The sequence below is a fragment of the Branchiostoma lanceolatum genome, chromosome 9 (genome assembly GCF_035083965.1).
Source record: "Branchiostoma lanceolatum isolate klBraLanc5 chromosome 9, klBraLanc5.hap2, whole genome shotgun sequence".
Taxonomy (NCBI): domain Eukaryota; kingdom Metazoa; phylum Chordata; class Leptocardii; order Amphioxiformes; family Branchiostomatidae; genus Branchiostoma; species Branchiostoma lanceolatum.
The window spans coordinates 10,159,946-10,183,601 of NC_089730.1; the positions used below are offsets into that span (position 1 = coordinate 10,159,946).

The 23,656-nt window shown below is 41.7% G+C and overlaps 4 protein-coding genes across 4 annotated transcripts; 2 read left to right on the plus strand and 2 right to left on the minus strand.

Moving 5' to 3' along the window:
- Window positions 1–67: 67 nt before the first annotated feature.
- Window positions 68–6,219, plus strand: LOC136441789 (4-trimethylaminobutyraldehyde dehydrogenase-like). The gene is made up of 9 exons (XM_066438268.1): window positions 68–178; window positions 922–1,105; window positions 1,288–1,563; window positions 2,005–2,146; window positions 2,419–2,608; window positions 3,080–3,220; window positions 3,611–3,799; window positions 4,514–4,740; window positions 5,230–6,219. Exons 2-9 carry the CDS (start codon window positions 931–933, stop codon window positions 5,435–5,437), a joined length of 1,548 nt encoding a protein of 515 aa, XP_066294365.1. The 5' UTR covers window positions 68–178; window positions 922–930; the 3' UTR covers window positions 5,438–6,219.
- Window positions 6,220–7,482: 1,263 nt separating this feature from the next.
- Window positions 7,483–15,017, plus strand: LOC136441895 (E3 ubiquitin-protein ligase RNF26-like). The gene is made up of 4 exons (XM_066438441.1): window positions 7,483–7,648; window positions 11,310–11,587; window positions 11,954–13,184; window positions 13,568–15,017. Exons 2-4 carry the CDS (start codon window positions 11,384–11,386, stop codon window positions 13,879–13,881), a joined length of 1,749 nt encoding a protein of 582 aa, XP_066294538.1. The 5' UTR covers window positions 7,483–7,648; window positions 11,310–11,383; the 3' UTR covers window positions 13,882–15,017.
- On the minus strand, window positions 7,928–9,877 carry LOC136442597 (uncharacterized). Its single transcript, XM_066439542.1, has 3 exons — window positions 9,264–9,877; window positions 8,902–9,083; window positions 7,928–8,631 (listed from the first exon to the last, which is right to left on the minus strand). The coding sequence occupies exons 1-3, from the start codon at window positions 9,875–9,877 to the stop codon at window positions 7,928–7,930; spliced, it is 1,500 nt and encodes a 499-aa protein (XP_066295639.1).
- Window positions 15,018–19,628: 4,611 nt separating the features above from the next.
- Window positions 19,629–23,636, minus strand: LOC136441223 (noelin-2-like). Its single transcript, XM_066437378.1, has 2 exons — window positions 23,030–23,636; window positions 19,629–22,408 (listed from the first exon to the last, which is right to left on the minus strand). Exons 1-2 carry the CDS (start codon window positions 23,634–23,636, stop codon window positions 21,588–21,590), a joined length of 1,428 nt encoding a protein of 475 aa, XP_066293475.1. The 3' UTR covers window positions 19,629–21,587.
- Between the last annotated feature and the right edge of the window lie 20 nt (window positions 23,637–23,656).

A 23,656-nucleotide genomic window follows, 5' to 3' on the forward strand; every position in this document is an offset into this window, starting at 1 on the left:
TTGTTAAGCTTTTAAGCATTTCTTCTTAATAGTATTCAATACCTTTTGAATGATTAATCAAGAAAAGTGGCATATTCCAACGAACTGTGAACTTTGACCTTCCCATCGCCGTCAGCTGTGACATGCTTGCAACAGGCAAAGTTTGTTTGTAAACTCTGCTGATAGCTGTGGACAATTGGTGAGACTATTATTTACTTCTTCTTCTTTAGACAGAACTTAATGATATGGAGTTCATTATCACCACGTTTCTATAATTTGTGGAAACAGATATGAAATCAAAGAAACGAAAGTTTACTGTGTGGGGAGGGTGGTGCAAATCAGTATCATATGGCCTTTGGCCTGCTAACCTGCTTAGTCTCGCAAGGACGTTTCACTTGTATAATGTCTTTGCTTACACTTATTTTGTATCTTCAAGGTCTGCGAGGATCTGGTCTTCATAGCAGCTTCCGTGTTAGCTCAGTCTATAACATTTACACCATACATAGTGTTATATCTCAAAATCATGTTGCTTTGATTTTTTAATCATGGTTATTTTCCCCCAACTTTTGAATCGCACACCTTTTATTCTTCAGAACAGAATTCAAGTCGCAAAATCATCACTCCCTTGACACAGTTCTGTTCATCATAGTGAGACATAAGAGTATTTTCAATTCAGACAGAAGCTATTGACAGGATGCTCCTGTCAATAAGAATTATTTTTGGCATTAAAGGAAGGATATTCCTGTCAATAAGAATTTCACTTTTGGTAGGATTTTTCAGTGATTTTTTTTTTTCACTATCGGCAGGATGGTCCTGTCAATTAGAGTTTTCTTTGTACTATTGACAGGATGTTGATAAGATTTTTCTTTGCACTATAATACGACTATTGATAGGATGTTGATAGCCATGCCTGTAAACTTACTGTGTCCCTTGATTTTGTAGGAACGAACCATGTGGCTGCAGCAGGTGGTTCTGAGGGGTGTGCAGGTTGTTGGTAGGAGGGGCGTGTGTACCACAGTCAATAATGGGAAACTCCCACTGCACTTCAACTACATCAACGGGGAAAGGGTGTCACCTCTGAACCCTGAACCCTCCCAGGTCATGAAGGTGTTGGAACCTGCAACAGGTGAAAATGAAATGATGAAATAATTTTGGGGTATTCAGTTTTGATATCATTGCAAGAAAAAACACTTTTTATTTGGATGTTCATTTTCAAATTCCTAATGAAAATCAGTGAAGTTTCAGAATCATTTGTTGTTTTTTTTACCAACAAGATGATTGTACTCTTGCTCCCTTTTTTATTTGTAGGAGATCTACTAATTGAGCTACAGACGTCTGGTCCAGACGAGGTGAACAGAGCTGTCCAGAGTGCCAAGGAAGCCTTTACAGAATGGAGCCAGCTGACAGGCCTGCAGAGGTCCAGGATCATGCAGAGGGCCGCACAGATCATCAAGGACAGGCAGGAGGAGTTCGCCTACTGGGAGACCAGGGACACGGGGAAACCTATCTACGAGGCCAGGATGGACATCTGGACAGCCATAGATGCCATCGAGTACTTCTCTGGGCTAGCTCCTTCAATCGCAGGTGTGCTGACATTTCTTGTCAGTTTTTTTAAAGACTCCTTTAATATAGTCCTTAAAATATTCAAGTTCACATTCATCAGACAAAACTGCCTGATGACATTTTCCACGCAGAGCCTCGCCCACAGCCTACATGTATACAATATGCTTTACGGATGCCTGTTAAACCAGGCTGAGATTCCCACTTTTGTGGGTATGGCCTCTAGCCAAATGTCAGCCAATCAGAGAATCAGCTTTACCTAAACAAACATTTAGGCCATTCTCTGATTGGCTGACAGCTGGCTAGAGGCTGAAACCCCAAAAGATAGCTTTACCAATGCTGCCATTTATGAAAAAGACTAAGAAATTACATGCTTTCCATTTACATTTTGCAATTCTCTCAAGGGAATTATCTGTTTTGTTGCACGGTGTAGCTTCTCACCACTGTTTTCTCCATCTGCTGCAGGCCAACATGTCCCACTGGCCAATGGTTCATTTGCCTACACCAAGAGGGAGCCCCTGGGAGTGTGTGCCGGGATCGGGCCATGGAACTATCCTATCCAGATGGCAGGGTGGAAGTCAGCACCGGCACTGGCATGTGGAAACACGTAAGATTTACATCAATAAGTACATACATGTATGCATGTAATAAAGCTCTTACTTTTACACACATACTTTATGCTTGAGAAAGATCTCAATATTTTACATGTCCACCTTTGGCCAAATACATGTAATTTTCCACAGAAAATCTAGCTAAACATTTCAAAGACGCTGTTTTTTAATGTGGCGGTCTTATGGCAAACGGCATAATAATGAGAGTTGAGGTTTCAAATGTTACATTATATTAGTTACTGAACTTTCTGAAACCTCCATGTTGCAGGTTTGTGTTCAAGCCGTCCCAGTTCACCCCCATCACAGCGGTGATGTTAGGAGAGGTGTACACAGAGGCAGGACTCCCCCACGGCTGTTATAATGTAGTACAGGGTGCAGGGGAGACGGGGACACTGCTGTGTGAACACCCTGATGTCGCTAAAGTCTCCTTTACTGGTAGTGTGCCTACCGGCTCTAAGGTACTGCTGATATCCATAAAGTGGCAACTTTTTCAGTTTTTTTCTGCAAGCCTTAAGCAGATCTATTGTAATTAAAAGTTTGAGATAAGTATTCAGTGAAAGTAGAAGGCTGCATTTGTAAACTAAAACATGAATTGTCCATACAGTCTGTATACAATGCACTTAAAAGACAATTGACGAAAGTGCAAGTTTCCTGATAAGCTTCATTCTACATGTACACCACATGAAATGAGAAAAAGCAATTGCCTATTAGGATTAGGTGTTACTTTCAGCCCATAGAAGATAAAAAGTCTGAAGGAAAGTCTGAAGGAAATGCATGTATTATCATTCTTAACCTATTGTTTCTATTTCATATGCAGGAATGAGAATGGTTTAAGAGTACATAGTTGTTTAGCAAAGCAATTTTCTTGTTTCTGTATGTCGTTGTTGTTTCTGTATGTCATTGTTCACACCTGTGGTGTCCTGTTACAGGTGATGGCGGCTGCCGCAGGTGGCATCAAGGCTGTGACGTTAGAGCTGGGAGGGAAGTCTCCTTTGATCGTGTTTGCTGACGCCAATCTGGACAACGCTGTGGGCGGGGCCATGCTGGGGAACTTCCTGTCTCAGGGAGAGGTCAGTGGTCTGGTCATGTCTTCAGTTTCAGGACCATGACTTAAGAAAATTGTCACCTCTTTGTTTTTATCAATTTTTGTGAAATGTATGTTTACTTCTCAAGTACACATATATTGCACTAAAGTCCTATTTAATTGCAAGGAGTAACCTGTCCTGCTACATATAGCATTGATCTTTGTACTGTACTGGTATTATTTTTTTTTAAAGAAGCTTTTTCTGACCTGTCTTCATGTTCTATGATGTCCTTCTTACCTGTGTGGTAAGATATGACTGTCCTGATATCTCCAGATGTGTTCTGACCGGTGCCAATAGATGGCATGTATTCCTGTGTGACAGGCATGTTCTGAATCAGACTATCTTAATGGTACATCACTTCCCCCGTGCGTCCAGGTGTGTTCTAACGCAACCCGTGTGTTTGTGGAGAACTCTGTGATGGACCAGTTCCTGTCGAGGCTGGTGGAGCGCACCGCGAGGATGAAGGTCGGTGACCCCATGGATGACGAGACCCGGGTCGGTGCCATGATTCACCAGGACCAGGCAGACAAGGTCATGACCTACCTGGAGGGAGCAAAGAAGGAGGTAGGATAAGATTGTCTGTTGTAGTTAACTCTGTTCATTCAAGTGTTTTGAATAAATGATAGCTTTCGAAAAGTGGAAATTTACATTTTTTACCCAAAATTTTCAAAAAAATCACATTTCAAATATTGATAACTCTTCATAGGATTTGAATATTGAAATAAAACTTACATTTCTGTAATCCCTGGTTTATTCTGTACCAGCCCACCAAGTTTCAATTGAAAATATTAATGTTTTATTGATTGACACTCCCCTTTGGATAATTGTATCAAAGGACCTGGTTCGTGTAGGGGTCAAAAGGTCAAGGTCAGATAGCCGGGTCAAAGCTACCACCCTGCGATGGCTATCATATCAAAATATATCCCTCAGACACTCTACTTTTTGAAAATCAGAAGGAAAATTTGCCACCTCAGGTGGTAGTGATATGTAAAATTTTGAGGTCTGGCCCATGGACTACTTTATAGAACTACTACTCACTGACTGGTTACTTTAATCAAGTGCTAACTGCCTATAGATTTTAAACTACACAATATTGACAGAAGACACAATGAAGTGTTGTATGTCTACTATACTGCTACATGTACAGAGCTCAATTGAAAACATCATTATTTTTCTCTTGCCTTTACAATAGTCAAATCATTAACACCATCATTCAGTGCTTGCACAAATCTTGAGATAGTCTAAAAACTGTTCCTTCTGTGCCTGTCCTGTACCCAGGGTGCAGTAGTGGCCTGTGGAGGTGAGCTGGTGACCCCGGATGACCCCCAGCTGAAGGGTTGTTACATCTCGCCGTGCGTCCTCACCAACTGTCACGACGACATGACCATCGTGCGGGAGGAGGTGTTCGGCCCCGTGGCCTCCATCCTGGGGTTCGATACAGAGGAGGAGGTCATACAGAGGGCAAACGACACGGAATTCGGACTCGCCGGGGGAGTTTTTACAAAGTGAGTGGTGCTGGCTTATCCTTCGAGGTGTTGCCAAAAATGGTTTGCTGAATGCAAATTTTCTTCATGTTATTCACCTATTTGTTGCTCACGTTGATAGTTTTATAGATATTTTCCCTTAGCACTCTCAATCAGATTTATACTTACTGCATGACTGATAATGAATTGAATCCTTATCATCTGCTTCCATACCTCTCAGACCATTCAGTTGTTTCCAATAAACAACTTAAAAAGTAGATGGTGTGAACTCATTTTTCATTTGATACCTTATGCAAGAAAAATTTAGTAATTAATAGGTTTGTATGTTTGCTTTTTGTGTTATGTTGTGTATCTGAAAATTTGTTACTTATTCAGATTTGAAAATAGTTCATAAAACTTGTCTGTCTACTGTGTTTCCAAGTATTTCCCAGTTACTTAATGAAGAGAATAATGACATTGAAATGTATATGCAGGTTATTTGATTTTGCTGTCCTCTCTTCCCTTGCCCAGTGACTTGACGCGGGCCCACCGCGTGATTGCACAGATGCAGGCTGGGACATGTTACATCAACAACTTCAACATCATCGATGTGGCCGTGCCGTTCGGCGGGTTCAAGAAGTCGGGCCTGGGCAGGGAGAACGGGGTGGTTACTGTCGAGTACTACACTCAGGTCAAGACTGTGTATGTGGAGATGGGGGATGTAGATGCTCCCTTCTGATTTTGATCCATTGAAAATTTTAGAATTATTTTCTGTCCAACACCTCCATTTGTTTTCATGAGAATCTGTTCTTGAGAGACTTAATCTTAATGAGTTTTAGTACTCCACTACATTAACACCAAATTTGTGTTACCATTTCATATCTATGTGCAAAAGCATTCCAGTATCTGCATAATACTCACTGTTTTCTTGGCACTATTACAATCACATTGGAAAAGCTTTTGAAAGATGTAACTATCATTAATGTATTCTTACAGAAATGAGAAGTAGAGACGTCTTGATTAAGACTATATACACTGATGGGGAAAGAACAAGTCTGTGAAGACTTTTAAACTCTTGGAAGATTGAGATGCACCGGTATGTAATTGTTTTAGAATGGCAGCAATGACCGTTTATTCCACAGTGAAGGTTGTGAATTATAAGTTAACTTTAATGAAAATGAGAACAACATGAGACAGAATCTCTCTCAATGGCTTGATGGTGAATGGATTTAATTGTAATTGTTTCTTAAACACTGAAGAGAATGTTTTTTGTGGTGTAAAGTACATTTTTTTCATGTAAATCATGACCAGAAATTATTGCAGATCACCTTGCAAAATGCTACAATATCTGTGTTGTTTATATTGCGTACTTGTAGTATAGGAAAATTACAGACATCAACATTCAGGGACAGTGTGAAATTGCAGACTATAAATTTAGAGTCGGAGTATAATAGATCAGTGCTTGTACAGTGCAACCTTATTACATGTGAAGAATAAACATTCTTGTCATGAGGGAATAGATTCTTTATTGTCACCATTATTTTTTTGTATTAGTAAAAGTGTCTGTTAATTCAACCAAGACAGCCCCTGTGAAGGTGGTTGTTGGACAAAAATGTAATAAAAAAAAAACCCTATTTTAGTCAAGATGATCCAAGATTAATGAATAAGTATTGCTTCTACAATACCTTTCTATTCCTGTATCAATTCTAAAGGAAATGACAACGATAGTCATTGAATTGAATTGAATTGAGGAGACTTAAGATTTCATGACAAATAGCGGTAGCACTGGTATACACGGCGTGTAAAGACATTGGAAGGATAACTTTAAACTTATCCTTGGACTGAATAATCAACGTGTTCGTATGGTATGAATGATCGAATTCTGAATGGTTGAAAAGCGCCGATTAGTGATCAAAACAAATTACTGCAGCAAAACGCCCGTCGGGATGCTGCAATAATTGGACAAACCGCTAGTCGTCCCCATTGTCACGCGGGCAATCATCATATGTGCGGTTCATCACATGTGGGCAATTGTGAGTAGCTGAACACATCCTTTCAGCTTCAAAAGCACCACATTGCAGCATGTTTTTTAGGTATTCTCAACACCTGGAGGAATTTGGATAACGCCATTTGATAGAAAGTTCGTCAGGAATATGTGGCAGCGCAGAGACTGTGCATCATTGCCAGCGTACCAGCGTCTTGAATCTTGAAAACCACGAGAGCACATATCAAAGAAATAAGCGGAAAACATCCAAGACGTGCAGTAGACTTTTTCGAAACTTCATCACGTTATCGGTAATGATTTCTAATATTCTTTACATCAATGTTAATGGTAAATGCTGATGATGGACAATTGAAGATGCCGAGAAAAAAACTGAAATCAGTCCTACTGATAAAGGTACAAATCTCACCATTGTTTAGGTGACAGGTGACATATCATTTCATGTTCGTGAGCTTTTCTGGAGGCGGCCGGGAACGTGCTGACTGCAGTGCGAATAACATAAAAACGTCACTCACGGGTAAAGTTACCAAGTCATGATGAACATACCGGAGAACAATTTTTGTGTTAAAAGAGCATTACAATAAGCATACCAAAATCTTTCAAGATATTCTACGATACAATAGCTTTGTTAAAATGCTCTGATATGATGAGGTAACGTTACATATAACGTTCAAACGTCGGTTGAATGATGACCGCACACAAAGTTGCAAGATGATAACCCCACCACCGTGCATGTGCGCTCCCTAGCGGTATTTTTGTAAAGTGCAGCTGTGCCCTTTGACCGGCGACCAGTAAGTACCTGTCATGGCCGCAGGAAGACATAAGACAGTTTGTTTGTTTCTCCAAGGTTGTTTCTTGTTGTCACCTGTGTCAATGCTGCTTGAATAACACTTTATAGGCCACTTTACCCACAGAACGTACGTACAAACGCAGAGGGACAATGCTGAGGTAGGAAAAAAGCTATATAACCTATCTCTGAGCAGGAAGAAAGCTCCGTTTGTAATATAATTTACACTGTTAACACATAACGGCTAACGTTATGTCTTGTCTTGTCTTGCCGTTACTGCGCACACTCTTGTTGATGAGTATTATCGCAAGTAAGTAGTGCATCCTGCTCATAGTCGTTCCAGTTCCTTAATATCATGTCCAGTGTCCAAAAAATCATAGTCTGTATCCAATCCATGTCAGTATCAAAGGGAGGAGGGGGTCTTATTTCCCTGCTGCTGTTTAAACTGGACCTGTGGCCGCAACCACCGCCTCCACTTCGTCTTTGTGGAGGTTGTTCCAGTCCCGGATGGTTCTGGGCAGAAAGGACTCTGCCCTGTACAGTGTTCTGGTCTTAATCCTTGTGAACTGTTCAGTGTACATGCGGCGTCCACGCGGGGGTGCTGGGACTATCTTGTCCCTTATGACCGGACACTCGACGAGACCATCTCTGATCCTGCAGAACACCTCGAGCCTTTGTGTCCTGCGTCGCTGCTCAAGTGGTTCCCAGCCCAGTTGTAGCAACATGCTACCCACACTTGACTTGTTGTGGTAACGGTTCAGCACAAACCTAGCGGCCCGTCGTTGTACCGATTCCAACCTGGCAATGCTCTTCTGGGTGTACGGGTCCCATACACTGGACGCGTACTCTAGGAGTGGTCTAACAAAGGCTTTGTAAGCCTTTTCCTTAATACTGGTAGAACTAATTTTCAGGTTTCTTCTGAGGAAACCCAGGACCCTGTTCGCTTTGTTTGCCATGTTGTTGATGTGGTGATCCCACGTACCATCGTGACTCATTGTGACTCCTAGGTACTTTACTGTGCGGACTGTTTCTAGGGTGTGACCATGTAGTACGTAAGAACGGGATAGTGGTGTCCTACTCCTGGTAACCGCCATGGACACGCACTTAGCTGGGTGGAACTGCATATCCCAACTTCTCTCCCATTCTGCAAGGTGTTGGAGATCTTGTTGTAGTTGGTCTTGTTGCTTGCTGTTTACTACAACCTTATACACTGCTGTATCGTCCGCAAACAGTCGAGCCAGTGCTGTCAACTTCTCTGGTAGGTCATTTATATATGCTAGAAAAAGGCAGGGACCTAGTACAGAGCCTTGCGGGACTCCAGACCTGACTTCTACGAATGAGGAAAGGTGTCCGTCAACCCGGACCGCCTGGCACCGATCTTTGAGGAAACTGTCTATCCATGACAGCGCGGTACCTTGGATACCGTAGCGTCGGAGCTTGTGGATAAGCAGACTGTGGTTGACGCGGTCAAACGCCTTTGCAAAATCCATTACAAGGACGTCGGTCTGCTTTCCACTTTCCAAGTTGGTCGTTATCTCCTCTGAGAAGTCCAGGAGCTGGCTCACACAAGAACGACCTGGTCGAAATCCGTGCTGACTGTCATTCAAGATGGAATAGGTTTCAAAGTGTCGCATTACAGAGCCAACCACAATGTGCTCCATAATTTTGCATACAATACATGTCAATGATACGGGTCTATAGTTAGCAGGGTTATATTGTTCTCCTTTTTTGAAGATTGGCGTGACATAAGCCCTCCTCCAGTCCTTTGGGACTGACCCCGTTGTTAAAGAGGACTGAAAGATGACTGTGAGTGCTGGTGCTAGTTCTGTTGCAAGCTCCCGCAGCACTCTGGTGCTTATACCGTCTGGTCCTCCTGCTTTGTGAGGATCAAGTTTCTTCATGAGTTTCCTCACACCCTCGCAGTTGATGTTTATATTGTCCATTGCTGGGATGTCAGTGTTTTGCATACCAGTTTTCTGTTCAAATTCTTCATCAGTGTATTGTCTACCCTCCCCAAAGACAGATTGGAACTGGTCGTTTAGCAGTTCTGCTTGCTCCTGAGGGTTTGAAGTCAAATGACCATCCTTTTTGAGTGGTGCCACGCCCACATTGGACGAGCGCTGTTTTTTAATGTATGTCCAAAACCTCTTACCCGGCTGACCAGCCGCTGTTTCTTCGGTAAAGACTGAGTTCAGGTAGCTCCAGTAACTCCGGCGAATCTGTCGCTGGATAGTGTGGCGTAGTACCTTCACCTCCTCTCTCAGTGAGGCCGATCCGGTTTTCTTCATCTGACGGTATTTCCTATTCCGTCTATTGATGAGCTTCCGGATACTTGGCGTGACCCAAGGCTGGTCAGTCTTGGTCCTTGCCACTTTGTGTGGTATATGCATCTTAACTGCTGCGAGTAAAGAGTCTTTAAAGGTAACCCATAGCTCTTCTGTTGTAAAATTGTCATGTTTTCCCTGAATTTCTGTACTAAGTTCTATGGCTGCAGCTCTCAGACTGTCCCAATCTGCCTTATTGTACAGGGGGATCTGGCGTGGAGATTGTTTCTTTCTCCTAGCACTGGTGCTAATTTCACAGTACGGTATACAGTGGTCTGAAAGTCCAGGTACCACCTCTACCCGGGGGACCAAGTCGGGAAAGTTTGTTAAGAACAGGTCCAAAGTGTTGGCTTCCCTAGTTGGTTGCTTGACCATTTGTTCTAAGCCATTGTCATACAGCATACTAAGGAAGTCCTGATGAAGACGGGGATGAGGTGCCTTTGGTTTTAAGGTGGTTGTGGTCCAATCCCATCCGGGGAGATTGAAATCACCCCCTATGAGAAGGAAAGCATTCTGTAACTGAGATGCCCTCTGAAGTGATGTAGCCAAGTGTATCAGACTAGGCTCGTCGCCAACGTCCGGTCTGTAAAAGGCAGCAACATAGAGGGCTCGCCTACCTCTCAACTTCATGCGTACCCACAGGAGTTCGCAATTGTCCACCTCCAGCTCCGGGGCTGCAAAACTGTCAATGTTGTTGTGGACGGCAATCAACACACCTCCCCCACGTCCACCTCTATCTTTCCTGTATACTCTATACAAATCTGGGAAGAATTCTGTACTTGCAATCGTTGGATCTAGCCAAGTCTCTGATCCAATGACTATATCAGGTTTTAGACTTTCCAAAAGATGTGGAAGTTCTGATCTTTTTGAGCTAGCTGACTGGAAATTAATATTTAAAATACGTAAAGGTCTATCTCTCCACTTGTCTTGTTGGCTACTTCTTGAGGGAGTAGATGCATGTTGAGGTTTGAACTGAAGATCAGTTGGTGTTTTACAGGAATTTAGGGACGAATCATGAAGTGATGACCCCGACCAGTCAATTCCATGTAGATCAAACACAGTTCTACTGTTGGGACTACCACATATTGCGCAATACCAATGAATGTTATGAACTTAATGCTATAACGTTAACGAAGATAGACTTTGCCCCATTTTTATGACATTATGACCTACCACGCCAGAGTACATAGAGATGCTTGTGGTACTTGGCATGAAAATTATGTCACTGGAGCGCTTGAAGTGTTCGAGAAGTAGCACTAGCTGTTGTTTAATATGCTAACTTCATAAATCAATCAATCAATATGAATCACTTTTAAGGTGCTAGCACGGTAATTTACATTGTAACAGCCATTTTAGCATGATGACAATTCATGGATTGATCAAGATGTTATCAGGCCTATGATAAGAGCATAACAACTTGCCAAAACATTTTAAATTTGCTCCTGATTTTGGTGCAAAGACATCCAGATAACAATGAGGTATTTTCCCTTTTTTTCAGGTTTCAACCATAGCAGATTTCAGACTATACGTTTGTAGGCTGGCAAATAATCACGTCAATACTCAACCATCACCATGGCAACCGTGCTGAACACACTGTCGGCCATCTCGGAGTCGGTGGAAGAAGGCGTGGGGAGGGCGCTGTACTTCGGACACAGGCTCCTCACCCTTCACTACGACATGATGTCCAAGGTCTTCATCACACTCCACTTCATAGCCAGTGTCACAGTCAGCACCGTGGTGTCGGTGGCTAAAACGTGCTGGGGAATTCTCACTCAGGTACGATAGAGTCATTTACTTTCGCTGTCATTTTATTTTGCGGTAGAAGGGATTTTGGCTGTGTTTTATTATTTAGTTCACGGTTGAAAAAATTCTCTAGCATAGTTATATAACGTTAAAACACATATTTGCGGTGATAGGATTTCGTGGTAAAAGGTCACCACAAAAAACGCTAAAATTATTCGAGTGGGAACATTTCAAGATTTTAACAGTATTACACGTTTTACTAGTACATTCCTTTGTCTCACTGTATTATCTTTTTACATGACAGCGGAAACTTGGAGCCCTACAGGAGTTTTATACAGTTGTGTGCAGATATTGTTACGCGTATGATTGTGTTCACTTTTTGCTATTTGTCTCCCACAGATATGTACCCTCCTGTTGGACTTCCTGTACCTGACAGGGTTAATGGTACAGTACGTCCTGGTGTGCCTTCAGGTGGCTGGTGGTGTCATCTGGGACTTTGGTGGAGTTCTGAAGCTGGTTCTGACGTACGTCTCCACACAGACTTGGCACGCGTTGTGCATAGTAGGGTCCCATACTCTGTACGGCCTTCAAGTCTTCGGTAAGACGTTACTCCATGGAGTATTGGAAGGATGGCAGTTTGTGAAGACAGGAGTCCATCTGACAGGTAGCCATGTGTTGTCCTGGGTTACCACAGCCGGGACGAGTGTGTTTGGTGGACTACAGGCACTAGTGACCAACACTCTAGGAGCTGTACAGGCACTAGTGACCAACACTCTAGGAGCTGTACAGGCACTAGTGACCAACACTCTAGCAGCCGTGCAGATGTTGGTGACTGGGATCCTCACAGCGATACAAACAGTTCTCACGTTCATCCTGAGCGGCCTGCAGGCTGTGCTACTGCATGTTTTTGCCGCAGCACAGTTTCTGGCCCTTCAGACAGTCACAGGGCTGCAGCTGGGAGTGAACTACATCATAGCAGCCCTGCAGTACCTGGTCACCAACGTGGTGGTGCTGCTGCAACTCCTGCAACAGGGAATCTTCTACGTCCTCGCAGAGGCATTCCACGGACTTCACGCCGCCCTGTCGTTCCTGGGAACGTGCGCTTGGATGGTGCCACAGCTCCTGTTGAACGGGATTCTTGCGGTGGCGTACATTCTGTACTCCGTGTCGTCCAGCACGGTGTACTACCTCGCAGAGGGACTGACATACCTACAGGAATCCATGCTGACGAGTGTGAAGAAAGCAGTGGACTTCCTCTGGCTGACGGTGTCTATATTCTCACTAGAACTTGTAGCAGCTGTTGTCTTACTTGGGGCCACGGCACTACTGGTGAAGAAGTGGGATGACACCACCCTCCCTCCCCTCCCCGACATCATCCACCACCTCAACATGTGGACGTTTGGACAGAACCTGGACAACCCACAAAACAGGGAGGAGCCACAAGACATGGAGGAGGAGGAAGAGAGGGATGATGGGAGTGATGTGGAGGAGTCTGGGAGGGAAGACAACGACGGGTACAGTTCATCATTAGACAGTTCTGCGAGCGATGGGGGCTCAGAGAGTGAAGAGGGCGAGGAGAGGCGCCAGCTTCCGCCCAGACTTCAGCGGTACAACCTTCGCACACGAAATGGTACGCCAGCTTCTTCGTCAGACGTTCATAGCTTTTCTGCTATTGTACGATCTTTAATCAACTTTTTAAACTACTTTACCTTTCCCCCTGAATTTAACTTTGTACAGTATAGTACCTGAAGTTAGATTTGTACCAGAATTTGTAGCATGTACTACAGGTCATAGTCCTTTTTTAGACTTACAGTACTGACATCTACCTTCTCCCTGCTGCCTTAACCCCATAAACCAAATAAATAAATAACAAGGTAATCAATAGAGAATTCGTAGCCAAACGGCTACTTCAGTGTGCTAAAGGTACATGTAACTTGTAGCATTTAGTTACAATACTGAAGTCTATCATCTAGATGACTCATCTTGTTGAACTGTTCTAATGCTCTCCTGCAGTTCCCCAGCCTGGCCCGTCCACGTCACGACCCCGCAGCCCTACACCCACGACCTCCTGCCTGTCTTCCGAAGACGAGGAAATCCAGACGCCCGAGCGAGCGCGGAAAGTGCGGCTGAGGTTCACCAAGGAGCGGGAGAAGCGTCTGTGTGTGGTGTGCCAGGATAACGTGAAGAACGTGCTGCTGCTCCCGTGCAGACACATGTGCCTCTGTAGGGGGTGTGCCGACCAGATCACCAACTCGCTCTATGCACACCAGAGGGTCTGTCCTCTCTGTCGATCCAGAATAGGCAACGCACTTGACGTTTACATTTAGCAGGAGATTACAGCAATCAATCTCGAAGCAGATGTAGAAACCTTAAGGTAAAATTGCAATGTTTCTCAAGCTTCCGTTTCTGCGGAGTAGTGAGCCTGTAGAAAAAGGAGCTTGAGAAACGTTACGATTTCTACATCTGCTTGGAGATACAATAATCACATTATGCTTCAAATGGACACGGCTCCAATTATGACATTTGATGGATTGAGATGTGAATAGCATTCCACAAAACAAGCATTGAAATGATAATAATATCTTTTGGCAGAAAAAAATCCAGAAGTCATTTTATTTTGATACTATAGTATATTTCATTGGTGTACTTCTCCCCTGTTGCAGGGTTTCGTTTCGGTTGCATTTTCGCTGTTTGTTTATGATATAGTTCTGATATGTTCCTTCTTTTTACAGACCCTTTGTCAAAAATCAAAACTTCCTCATTGACACTTTGTGGTATCTAGAAGACTCAGTTCATTGTGTACTGTAAACCTTTTTTTTCAGGTATCCTTCCAAAGCTTTATTTCCCAATGTCCTACAGTCCTATGTGCATGAGTCCCTTCCCTTAGTTGTGCAATGGTGTTTCCAGTCTTAAGGAAATGATGGTCTGTGATTCTCAATGTGGAAAATACCCTGTTCTCCCAAGTAAAAATGGATGTTCTCAGGAAGACATACCTGTGCTAATGATAATGATGCAAGTTGTACAGTTATGGTCAAAGTGTGAAGTTGCAGCAATGGAAGGCAAAATGATTTGTTTAAAGTATGTTTGACATAAGACTGTGGTATATATCAGCTCTATATGTATATATCAAAGAAGGAAACCTACTGTGTAATGATATTGCAGACATTGTGGGGTTGTAAAGTTGCTGTTAAGTTGATGTTTCATCTAATGTTGAGGGCTAAACTATAAATTTCACCTTCTTTTCACAGGATCAACAGTAGATCTGTACATTCTATTATTCTCTTAACAAAGGTTCATTGTAATTTGTTGTTTCAGATTATCATATAATATGGATAAAAATGTAATTTGGAAGGATGAGGTGGTTGAAATGATGTCAATGGATGGCTCTGTGTACAGATAGTTCAGTTATGCTGGATTACAAATCCTGGTGAATCACGTTTAAGTGATTAAAGGTTACACTAAGCGTGATGTTTGTTTGACTCGTTCAGGAGTTGATATTTTAGAAAGTTGTCAGAAGTAGTCTAAAGCATCAACTTTGTATACGGACAGGCTACCCTCAGGGTAACATATCAGAACATGTCAGGAATCAAAATCAGTCAACACAAAAATGACACAGTTGTAATGTCCTTATAAGGATATGACATATATAATGTTACGGTATTGTGTAAACACACTTGCTAAAAATATCTTTAAACAAAGTATTCTCTGAAGCATCACCCAAACTATCTACATGCCATAAAATATGATGATCCGTCAGTTTCTGCTGGAGTTATTCGTCTCCAAAGGTAACAACAAAAATGCCATTTGTAGTTCCAAACAAGCAGCTAGGGTGCCTTAATTTACACCACTTACTTCCTGTCCCAGAAGCTATCTACCACTTGAAAATCATGAACCTGGCGCCTCCAGAAAGTTTGGCCGCAAACTTTGAAACTCCTGCAGTACCTTAAATATCCGCTAGGAGGCCCGTCATCGAACTTGACCTTCCTCTCTGACACTCCTACCTACCCACTGAATATCATGCACAGCCGTCAACAGCACCTCGAGTTATGCTGGCGACGTACAAACTCACACACATACAAAGCCCGCTGCAGTACTGTAGGAAAGCACCAGATAAATTATTTTCGAACTTGACCTTCGTTCCCACAACCGCTTCTTACCTAGAAGATCCATCAACGTTTGCCTACATACAAGCACAAAAACATGCAAAGTCTGCTGCAGTACTGTTTTAAAACGCCAGGTGAACGTTTTTCGAACTTGGCCTTCCTTTGCACAATCACTAGTACACACCTACAAAAAATGATGAAGATCCATCAAAGGTTTCTCGAGTTATGCTCTTGACATACATACAGACCCACCCAGCAGCTGGCGTAACCGAAAACATAATTTTCTCGGCGAAGATAATAAGACTTTTAAATTAAGTTACACGTTGGTACGATCATGGTATGAGTACTCCCTGTTTAGATTTAGGAAAAACAACTGTACCAACCCAAATAAGGTTAAAAGTTCATTAGTTCTCCTGAAACTAACAGGTGGGCATAGCTGACGTCACAAAGGTGTCATATTATCATAAATCATCATCGTTGACTCCAAAAGAAGTAAAATCTTCTCCACAAAAAGCAAAACACAGGGGAAAGACAACAGTAGATATCATAGTACGAATGGGACTACTGCTTATCTTAAGTAGGTTCAGTTATGAACAACGAATGAGCAGAAATTCATACTTTCTCTCAGTTCTTGGACCACAAGTAAAAGTTTTCCGGAGCTACTCTGGGGTTTACAAGAATGATTTGAAGTTATGTCGTTCCACGCTTGTCATGGAATGACAACCTCCCTTTTCGGGAGAAGATGTCAGCTCAAGTGGGTTGACATTTACGAGCCTTGGACGGCTGAGCTGAGCTGTCCTATGGCTTAGGAGATCACTACTTCTCTGTCTGGGAAGTTAGTGTCTCAAAAACTAGGGCCCTCCGCGGTGCCCTCAAGGCCGGTCTGGCCACGCCAGGCTGCGTCGCAAGACGTCACGTAACAGAATGTTTCATGATGTCAGAATTATTAAAAAACATACAAATATTACGAAAATTAGTCATTATAAGTTCATTTTCCCACCATTTCCCAGACTCTTCTAGCCCTACCCTCAATACAAGGTTTAATATCGTATGCAAATCTGATATCGTTATTCAAACCCGAGTTTGTTTTCCCCAGCCCCACCTACACCCCCGCAAATCTTTAAACTACTTCTACAGGACGCGTCTTTCATTTGTGGTCTGGACACCAAAACGACCATTTGGGTAAATTATGTTGATCTACACCTGTGACACAGGTGAGAGTAATTAATGTGGATATATTTATTTGGTAAGTTGGTAAACCATGTGGATTGGCCAAATCAAATGTATGTCAAATCAAAAGCTTGGAGGCCTCGTATCTTATGTGACAATAAAAAGACAAGCAAAAACAGAGAAACAGATCATGGAAGAATATTCTTTATTCAATGAGTTAGACATGGACTAGAAGAGAGGACAATAGATGGAGAAAACATATCTACTGATCTTCATTTTGACATAAATACTACCACCATAAATCTGACTATGGAACACTATAGTATCAAAAGTATATACACATTGAAGCAACACTGTTCTCTGTACAAGTCATATACAACATACTCATATGCCCAAAGCTAAGTCTTCGCCCTATAACTTGTAGAAATACAAAGTTTAACGTTTACATCCGTTAAGGTTAGACATTTGTAACTTTTAAGGTTCTTAGACTACCACACCATTACGTTTACGAAGCCACACATAGTCCACTTAGCTTGTTAATGTCTGTATGCAAATCATTGGAGTTTTTGACGAAAATCGGAATAAGATAAACATAACATAAATACCACATTTCTTCATGAAATTTAGGTAACCTTTTACAAACAATTGCTATATACATAATGTACATAATGTGAAATGTACGTTTCTTTAAATGTCACATCAACAATTATATTAATTAAAGATTTTATCTTATTTCATTTTGACACTGTGCACAAGTTATCAACAACACACATGCTTCACACTCAATAGTACATTATCTATGCGATATTACACTGGATGATGTATCTTTCACTTGTGGTTCAGCCAACAAAAAGGCCATTTGGGTAAATTATGTTGATGACATCTGTAACACAGGTGGTATAGTCAATATTTTGTTTGCAACCAAAATCACATTATATTCGTATATATCAAACAAACTAAACATGCCAGTTAATTTTCCACAATAAACATTTTATATAACGTTAACTTTATTGCGCAACAATTGTACAAGGTACAAAGTATGGATGGTGCACAACTACAGTTCTATATATATCTAAGGGCTAATTTTTCCTAATACAAGTGTGTATAGTATGGGTTTAGAAAGGCTTTTTCATATGACTACTTTAGCCGCGGCGACTGTTGCCAGTGTTGGCGGGCTTCTTTTGCGCTTGCCGTCTTATTCATTAGCTCTGTTGATAGGGCAAAATGTACAAGTTCTACAAGACTGCAAGAAAAATAAGCCCTCCAACAGTCGCCGCGGCTATGAGTACTACTACAGCATCGCATAACTCTAAACTGTCCACATTCTGAGTACAAACCTGAGCCTCAACATGTTCACAGACAAGCAGCTGAATTTAGTAATTCCGTTCGAATCACCTTGGAGACAGGGAACTCACGTACGTGGACTCACCTGGCAAAAACCTTTTAGCCTTTGACCCAATCTCACAATGACACCTAATATCCATATATAGTCACGTTATGACAGCCAGACTGCTAAGGCAGACGATCTGAAAGGGTAACTGTTTCCAACACCGATAACCCCATTTGTATAGGATTGCTGTTGGTAGATAAAAGTTCTTGATGTTTCTAGATAACACGCAATGATATATCCGCAACACTCAGTTAATTCACACCATGACACAGTCTTTCACTTTATACACGGTTTTGGTTGGAGAATACAAATTCGCAACAACTCTTCTTTATAATGCAACAACGGCTCTTGAAACCATTGTTTTCTTTCTTTATATTGCTACCTTATTCTTACCTCCACTCTGCACTATCAAGTCGTTTCGAGGCACCAAAATACAGACTACACCTGGCCGTGGCTGGATGTTATCCATGAAGCGCCGACTAGTGAAGAGTTAAGGTACTGCAGGTAACGACGGTGATCCTCCATCACAAACAAGTTGCACCTGACTGTGACCAAGGAGGTACTTCAGCTCAGGAATTCTCTTCCTCTCTTTGTCGATAGCTTATTGTGCCATGCAGCTCCGTTATGGCTCACTTATAAGCTTGAAGCACACCAGGTCATCCTTACTCTTCTGATATTAAATGAGCGCCTTTAGTCGATAGAATAATCATACAAACCATGCTTGAAGTACTCGAGTGATAAAACATATGTATAGTATACTATAGCTCACATCATACATTAGATTCATTGCCCCCGAAGTGATAGTCCTTTCGTTGTTACCATGTTCGGAAAACATACCTCAACATTACCAGCTGTGACGTGACGATTATTTTTATATCCGCTAGGGGGCGCTTTCATCGATTACACGCAAACTCCCACAGGGGATTTAACTCTTACTCCATCACAGATTTGTTCCGCTAGACGGCGCTTTTAGACCGTTGCTAGAGCCATGAAGGAGTCCGCATTCCTTTCAATCGTCCCGAGGGTAGGAAACAAAGTGGACAACTCAGGACAAGTGCTCTCTGGTGCAGTAAATAACCTGAACTAACTCTTTGATGCAAAGTTTGGCTATTTATAGCTTTGATCTAGTGTAACGTTAGATGATGGTTGAAAGAAATCCATGGATGGTTCTGTGTACAGATACTTCAGTTATGCTGGATTACAAATCCTGGTGAATCACGGCTAAGTGATTAAAGGTTTCACTAAGAGTGATGTTTGTTTGACTTCTTCAAGAAATGATGTTTTAGAAAGTTGTAAGTAGTCTAAAGCACCAACTTTATTTTACAGACAGGCTACATTCAATTTAACATATCAGAACTGTTTTTAGGAATCAATATTAGTCAACTCAAAAATGACACACACAGTTGTAATGTTCCTTTAAAAATGATATTAGCAAACCCACGCCAAGATGCTAAATTACGAGACATATGAAAAAATTTATCAAATCTGACTAAAATGGTAAAGTTATTGTGTAAACACTCTTGCTGAAAATATCCTCAAACAAAGACACTTTGCAGTGCAATTTAGTGTGCCTGAAGATAACTCCACTTATTTAACATCACTTGAGATACTTTTCATTTATTTACATGTAACAAAAAGTGGTAGTAGACTGTTTTTAGATTCAGGTAAATTGCAAAATGTACATCTTCACTGCTAACAATAAGAATATGACCTTTGTTGTTAGCAATTCAAATGCAACACATAGTTCTGATGCCAGTGAGAACAAGTCACTGCACATAATCTCTAGATAGGTTTAACATTCTGTACTTTTGTTTTCCTTAGAAGAAATGCTGATGTGCATTCAGAGGTTCCCCAGGATAAAACATGAAAAGTTCAATATAAGTCTTGTCTATACAATGTATATCAGATACTCTTGGATAATACACATTATTCAGTACATATTTCAGCACTATGATGATAAGTTCATTTTAACACACTTTTCACTTTCATCCTATAACTTATTTAGTCCCGGCGGATGGCCGATAGATGATGATGATAACACAAAACCCCATTCATGAAAACAATGTTATAAATCTTGTGTAGTGTAGGTATAAAAAAAAACTGTTCATTCTAAACACCATCATTGTCCAAAAATCACCCAAAACACCATGGTGCAACCAATACTTCAGGTGGATACATTACAAAACACTTATAGTTATACATTTTTATGACAATTCAGTCAGTAACACCAAGCCATCAACTAATATCAAACACAGGACATATAATGCTTTTCACCAAACAGCACAAAACTTCAAACAAAGCTATGCTACACCACATGTATGTCTCTCTCCACAAAACTTGCTCAATTTGGATGGTCTATAGTCAGACATACTCAGATACAACACACTTGCACAGAAAGGGTTAGAACTTGCCGTATAAACATTCAACAGGGACAGCTTGCTTCACAAGTGTACAGTGATGGCAGATGACAAAGACAGAGGACTATGAACTCCTACAAAGGCAAAGACACTTGTTTCTGATAAGTATGCTTGCAAAAAGAACAGGACACAGTGGAATATACACTGTAGTGAGGTGGTGGTTGCAGGACATAGAGTCCATTCCAAGTCACCACAAGGGTTTTTAAATGATATTTGTAATTAGTTTGAATTAATTTGAATAAAAGAACATCTAAGTCACAATAATTCTTAATTTTTCAAAATAATGGAATTAAAATTTGAATTTATTTGAATCTAAATTGATGTTTTAGAAACATTTTGAAGGGGCCTGCACAAAAATATCTTTATTCAGAATAATTTGCAAATATCTATCTGATTGTTCTAAATTTCGAAAGATAGAGAAATGTTTACAAATAGTGGGTTAGGGTAATTGCCCCCATAAAAGTAGGTGCTAATCCAGCCCTGTTGTCTGCCTCTGTGTATTTTTAGTTGTCACTGCTGGACACTGTTAGGTCCTTTGTGGCAAGCTGTCTATGCATGGTGCCCAAGCATAATTCGCAAAGATGTGTGAATTGCTTTCTTCACAGCCCACTGACCCATTTACAAGATCTTACAAATAATTGTAAAAAATGGTAGAAAATGGTAGAATTCTGTAACCATTTTTTAGAAACTATTAGAAAGATCATATTCCACATCAGTAATATTTCTCAAGTTTTACACAACCGGGCAAATGATTACAAAGTTGAAATATCTAAACATTCACAATATTTCCAAAGTATGAAATCTCTTAGACAAATGATTATAAAGAATTAAAAACAGTTGTAAATGATGACAATGACAACCCTTGGGATGACTTGGAATGGACTCTATTTGTTTCATTTAATATAGACCTTCTGAACATGCAACTACAACTATGATCCAAACTAGTCAGCAGACTAGATATGTGGTGTCACCTCTATGTCATAGGTGATAAGATGGCCCCAGTATTGACCACGGTGACTGTAATACCATGCATACAGCTTCTTGTCCTTTGGATTGTAGTCAAGAGAATACATGTAATTGTAACTATGTCCAGACACAGTGTAGAACGTGAAAGGGATGTTGACAAAGGAGTTAGTTCTGGTGTGAGTGTTGTAGAAGAAGTTAATTTCTCCAGGTGATTTGTAGTTAGTAAGAGTGTACAGTACCCCACACATCATGAAGGCCTCACCAACAGAAGTCCTGGGGTAGTTAGTTTCCCAGGTCTTCAGTACGGTGAGGTCATCATGATTCAGCTTACTGATGACAACTTTACCGCTGTTAGCAGAGGTAGCATAGATAACCCACAAGCCTTCTTCATCAATGGCAAAGTCAATACCGCTGTGTGCACCATGCTTGTATTGGTAGTAGCTGTAGGCAGCACCAGGAAGTGTTTTACGGACAGTAACAGTGCGAGTGGCCAGGTCATACTTGATCATGTTGTTTGTGGTCCCACCGGTACTGTAGTACAGGGACCCATTATACATGACATGCCCTGTACCATACCTCTGATGTGGCAGGTTGTATTGACAACACTTGTGCCCAGCATTGAAGTTGGACACAGAAGTGTACTTGGCTACAAAATTGTATGAGGAATGTCCGTGGTAAGGCAGGACGTAGACAGCATCATTGCAGACAGCCCCTGCTGGGTCCTGCATCCATGTTCCTGTTTTATAGTAGCTACCGGAGAAGATCTTGTGCCTGGTTGGGGCAGATACAGATGTGAGGTAACCACAGCCTGCAACACAAGGAAGCTGTGATTACTCTTTCCTTCAGGACAAGGTTATATTTCTATCAGGTTGAGCATCAAGGGATGTCCCTGTAGCTCAACTGATGAGCTCCTGGTTCAAATATTGCTACTGGGAGACCCAGGTTTGAATCAACTGGGAAGGGTACCCTGGTTGGAGCTGCATTTGTCTTTTGGAAGGGATGTAAAATTGGGGTCCCGTGATTGAGGAGGTACCCTGAGCAGGTCAAAAGGTGCTACAACAGCCTCATTACTCAGATGGGTACTGGCTGTTTTTCAGATAAACTATGAATATGGTAAAAAGTACAACTCAACATCTGAAAGAGAAAAAATTAATCAATCATGCATGCATTCATGAAATAAACTTTGTGTGGCCCAAATGTCTACCAACAGTGCTTGTTGTCATGCTCCCTAATCTATGCATCAGACCTTAAGTTTTCATTAGTTCAGTATACAGCATGACATCCTATTCTCCAAGCAGAGGTTTTGATCAAGGGGCTAGAAGTGGCCACGATTTTTAACACTCTAGGGAGGGCAGCATTAAAAATCACGGCCACCATTAGCCCCTTAATCCAAACCTCTGCTTGGAGAAAAATGACATCCATGACTCACCTGATTCGTTGTACTTTGGTGGCTCTGTGTAGTCGTAACACATCTTGCGAGGATGCTCCTGACTGTGAACTTGTGGAGACATGTCGTTCAGCTGCTCTTCCAAACGGTTGTTCTCTGACAACAGGTGCATTTTCTCCTCAGTCTCTGTCATGGTTGAACCGTCATTCTCAGGTGGCAGGGAGGGTATGTTAGGCCACTGCTGGGATGGTACAGGTGTCGATGTATCAAAGGTGACGTTATAGATAACCTGTTTGCCACTGTCCCAACCATACAGAAAACCATCCCGGGGGTTGTAGTCAAGGCTGTACAGGTTAGTTTTGATGGGGAAAGAGATGTTTAGGAAGGAGGTATCGCCAGTGTTGGTGTCAAACACATAGTGGACGTAGCTTGGAGATCGATAGTTAGTGATGGCAAACAAAACGCCGCAGACCATGAAGGTGTTACCTACGTACTCTATGGGATAGCTGGTGTTCCAAATGTCAGTGATTTGGAGGGTTTCTGGATCAAGTTTTCCAATCACCATGTTCCTTTGATTAGTTGGTGTGGCAAAGATGATCCACAACCCCTTCTCATCCACAGCGAAATCTGTGTAAGTGTACATGCCCATCTTGTACCTGTAAAAGGGTG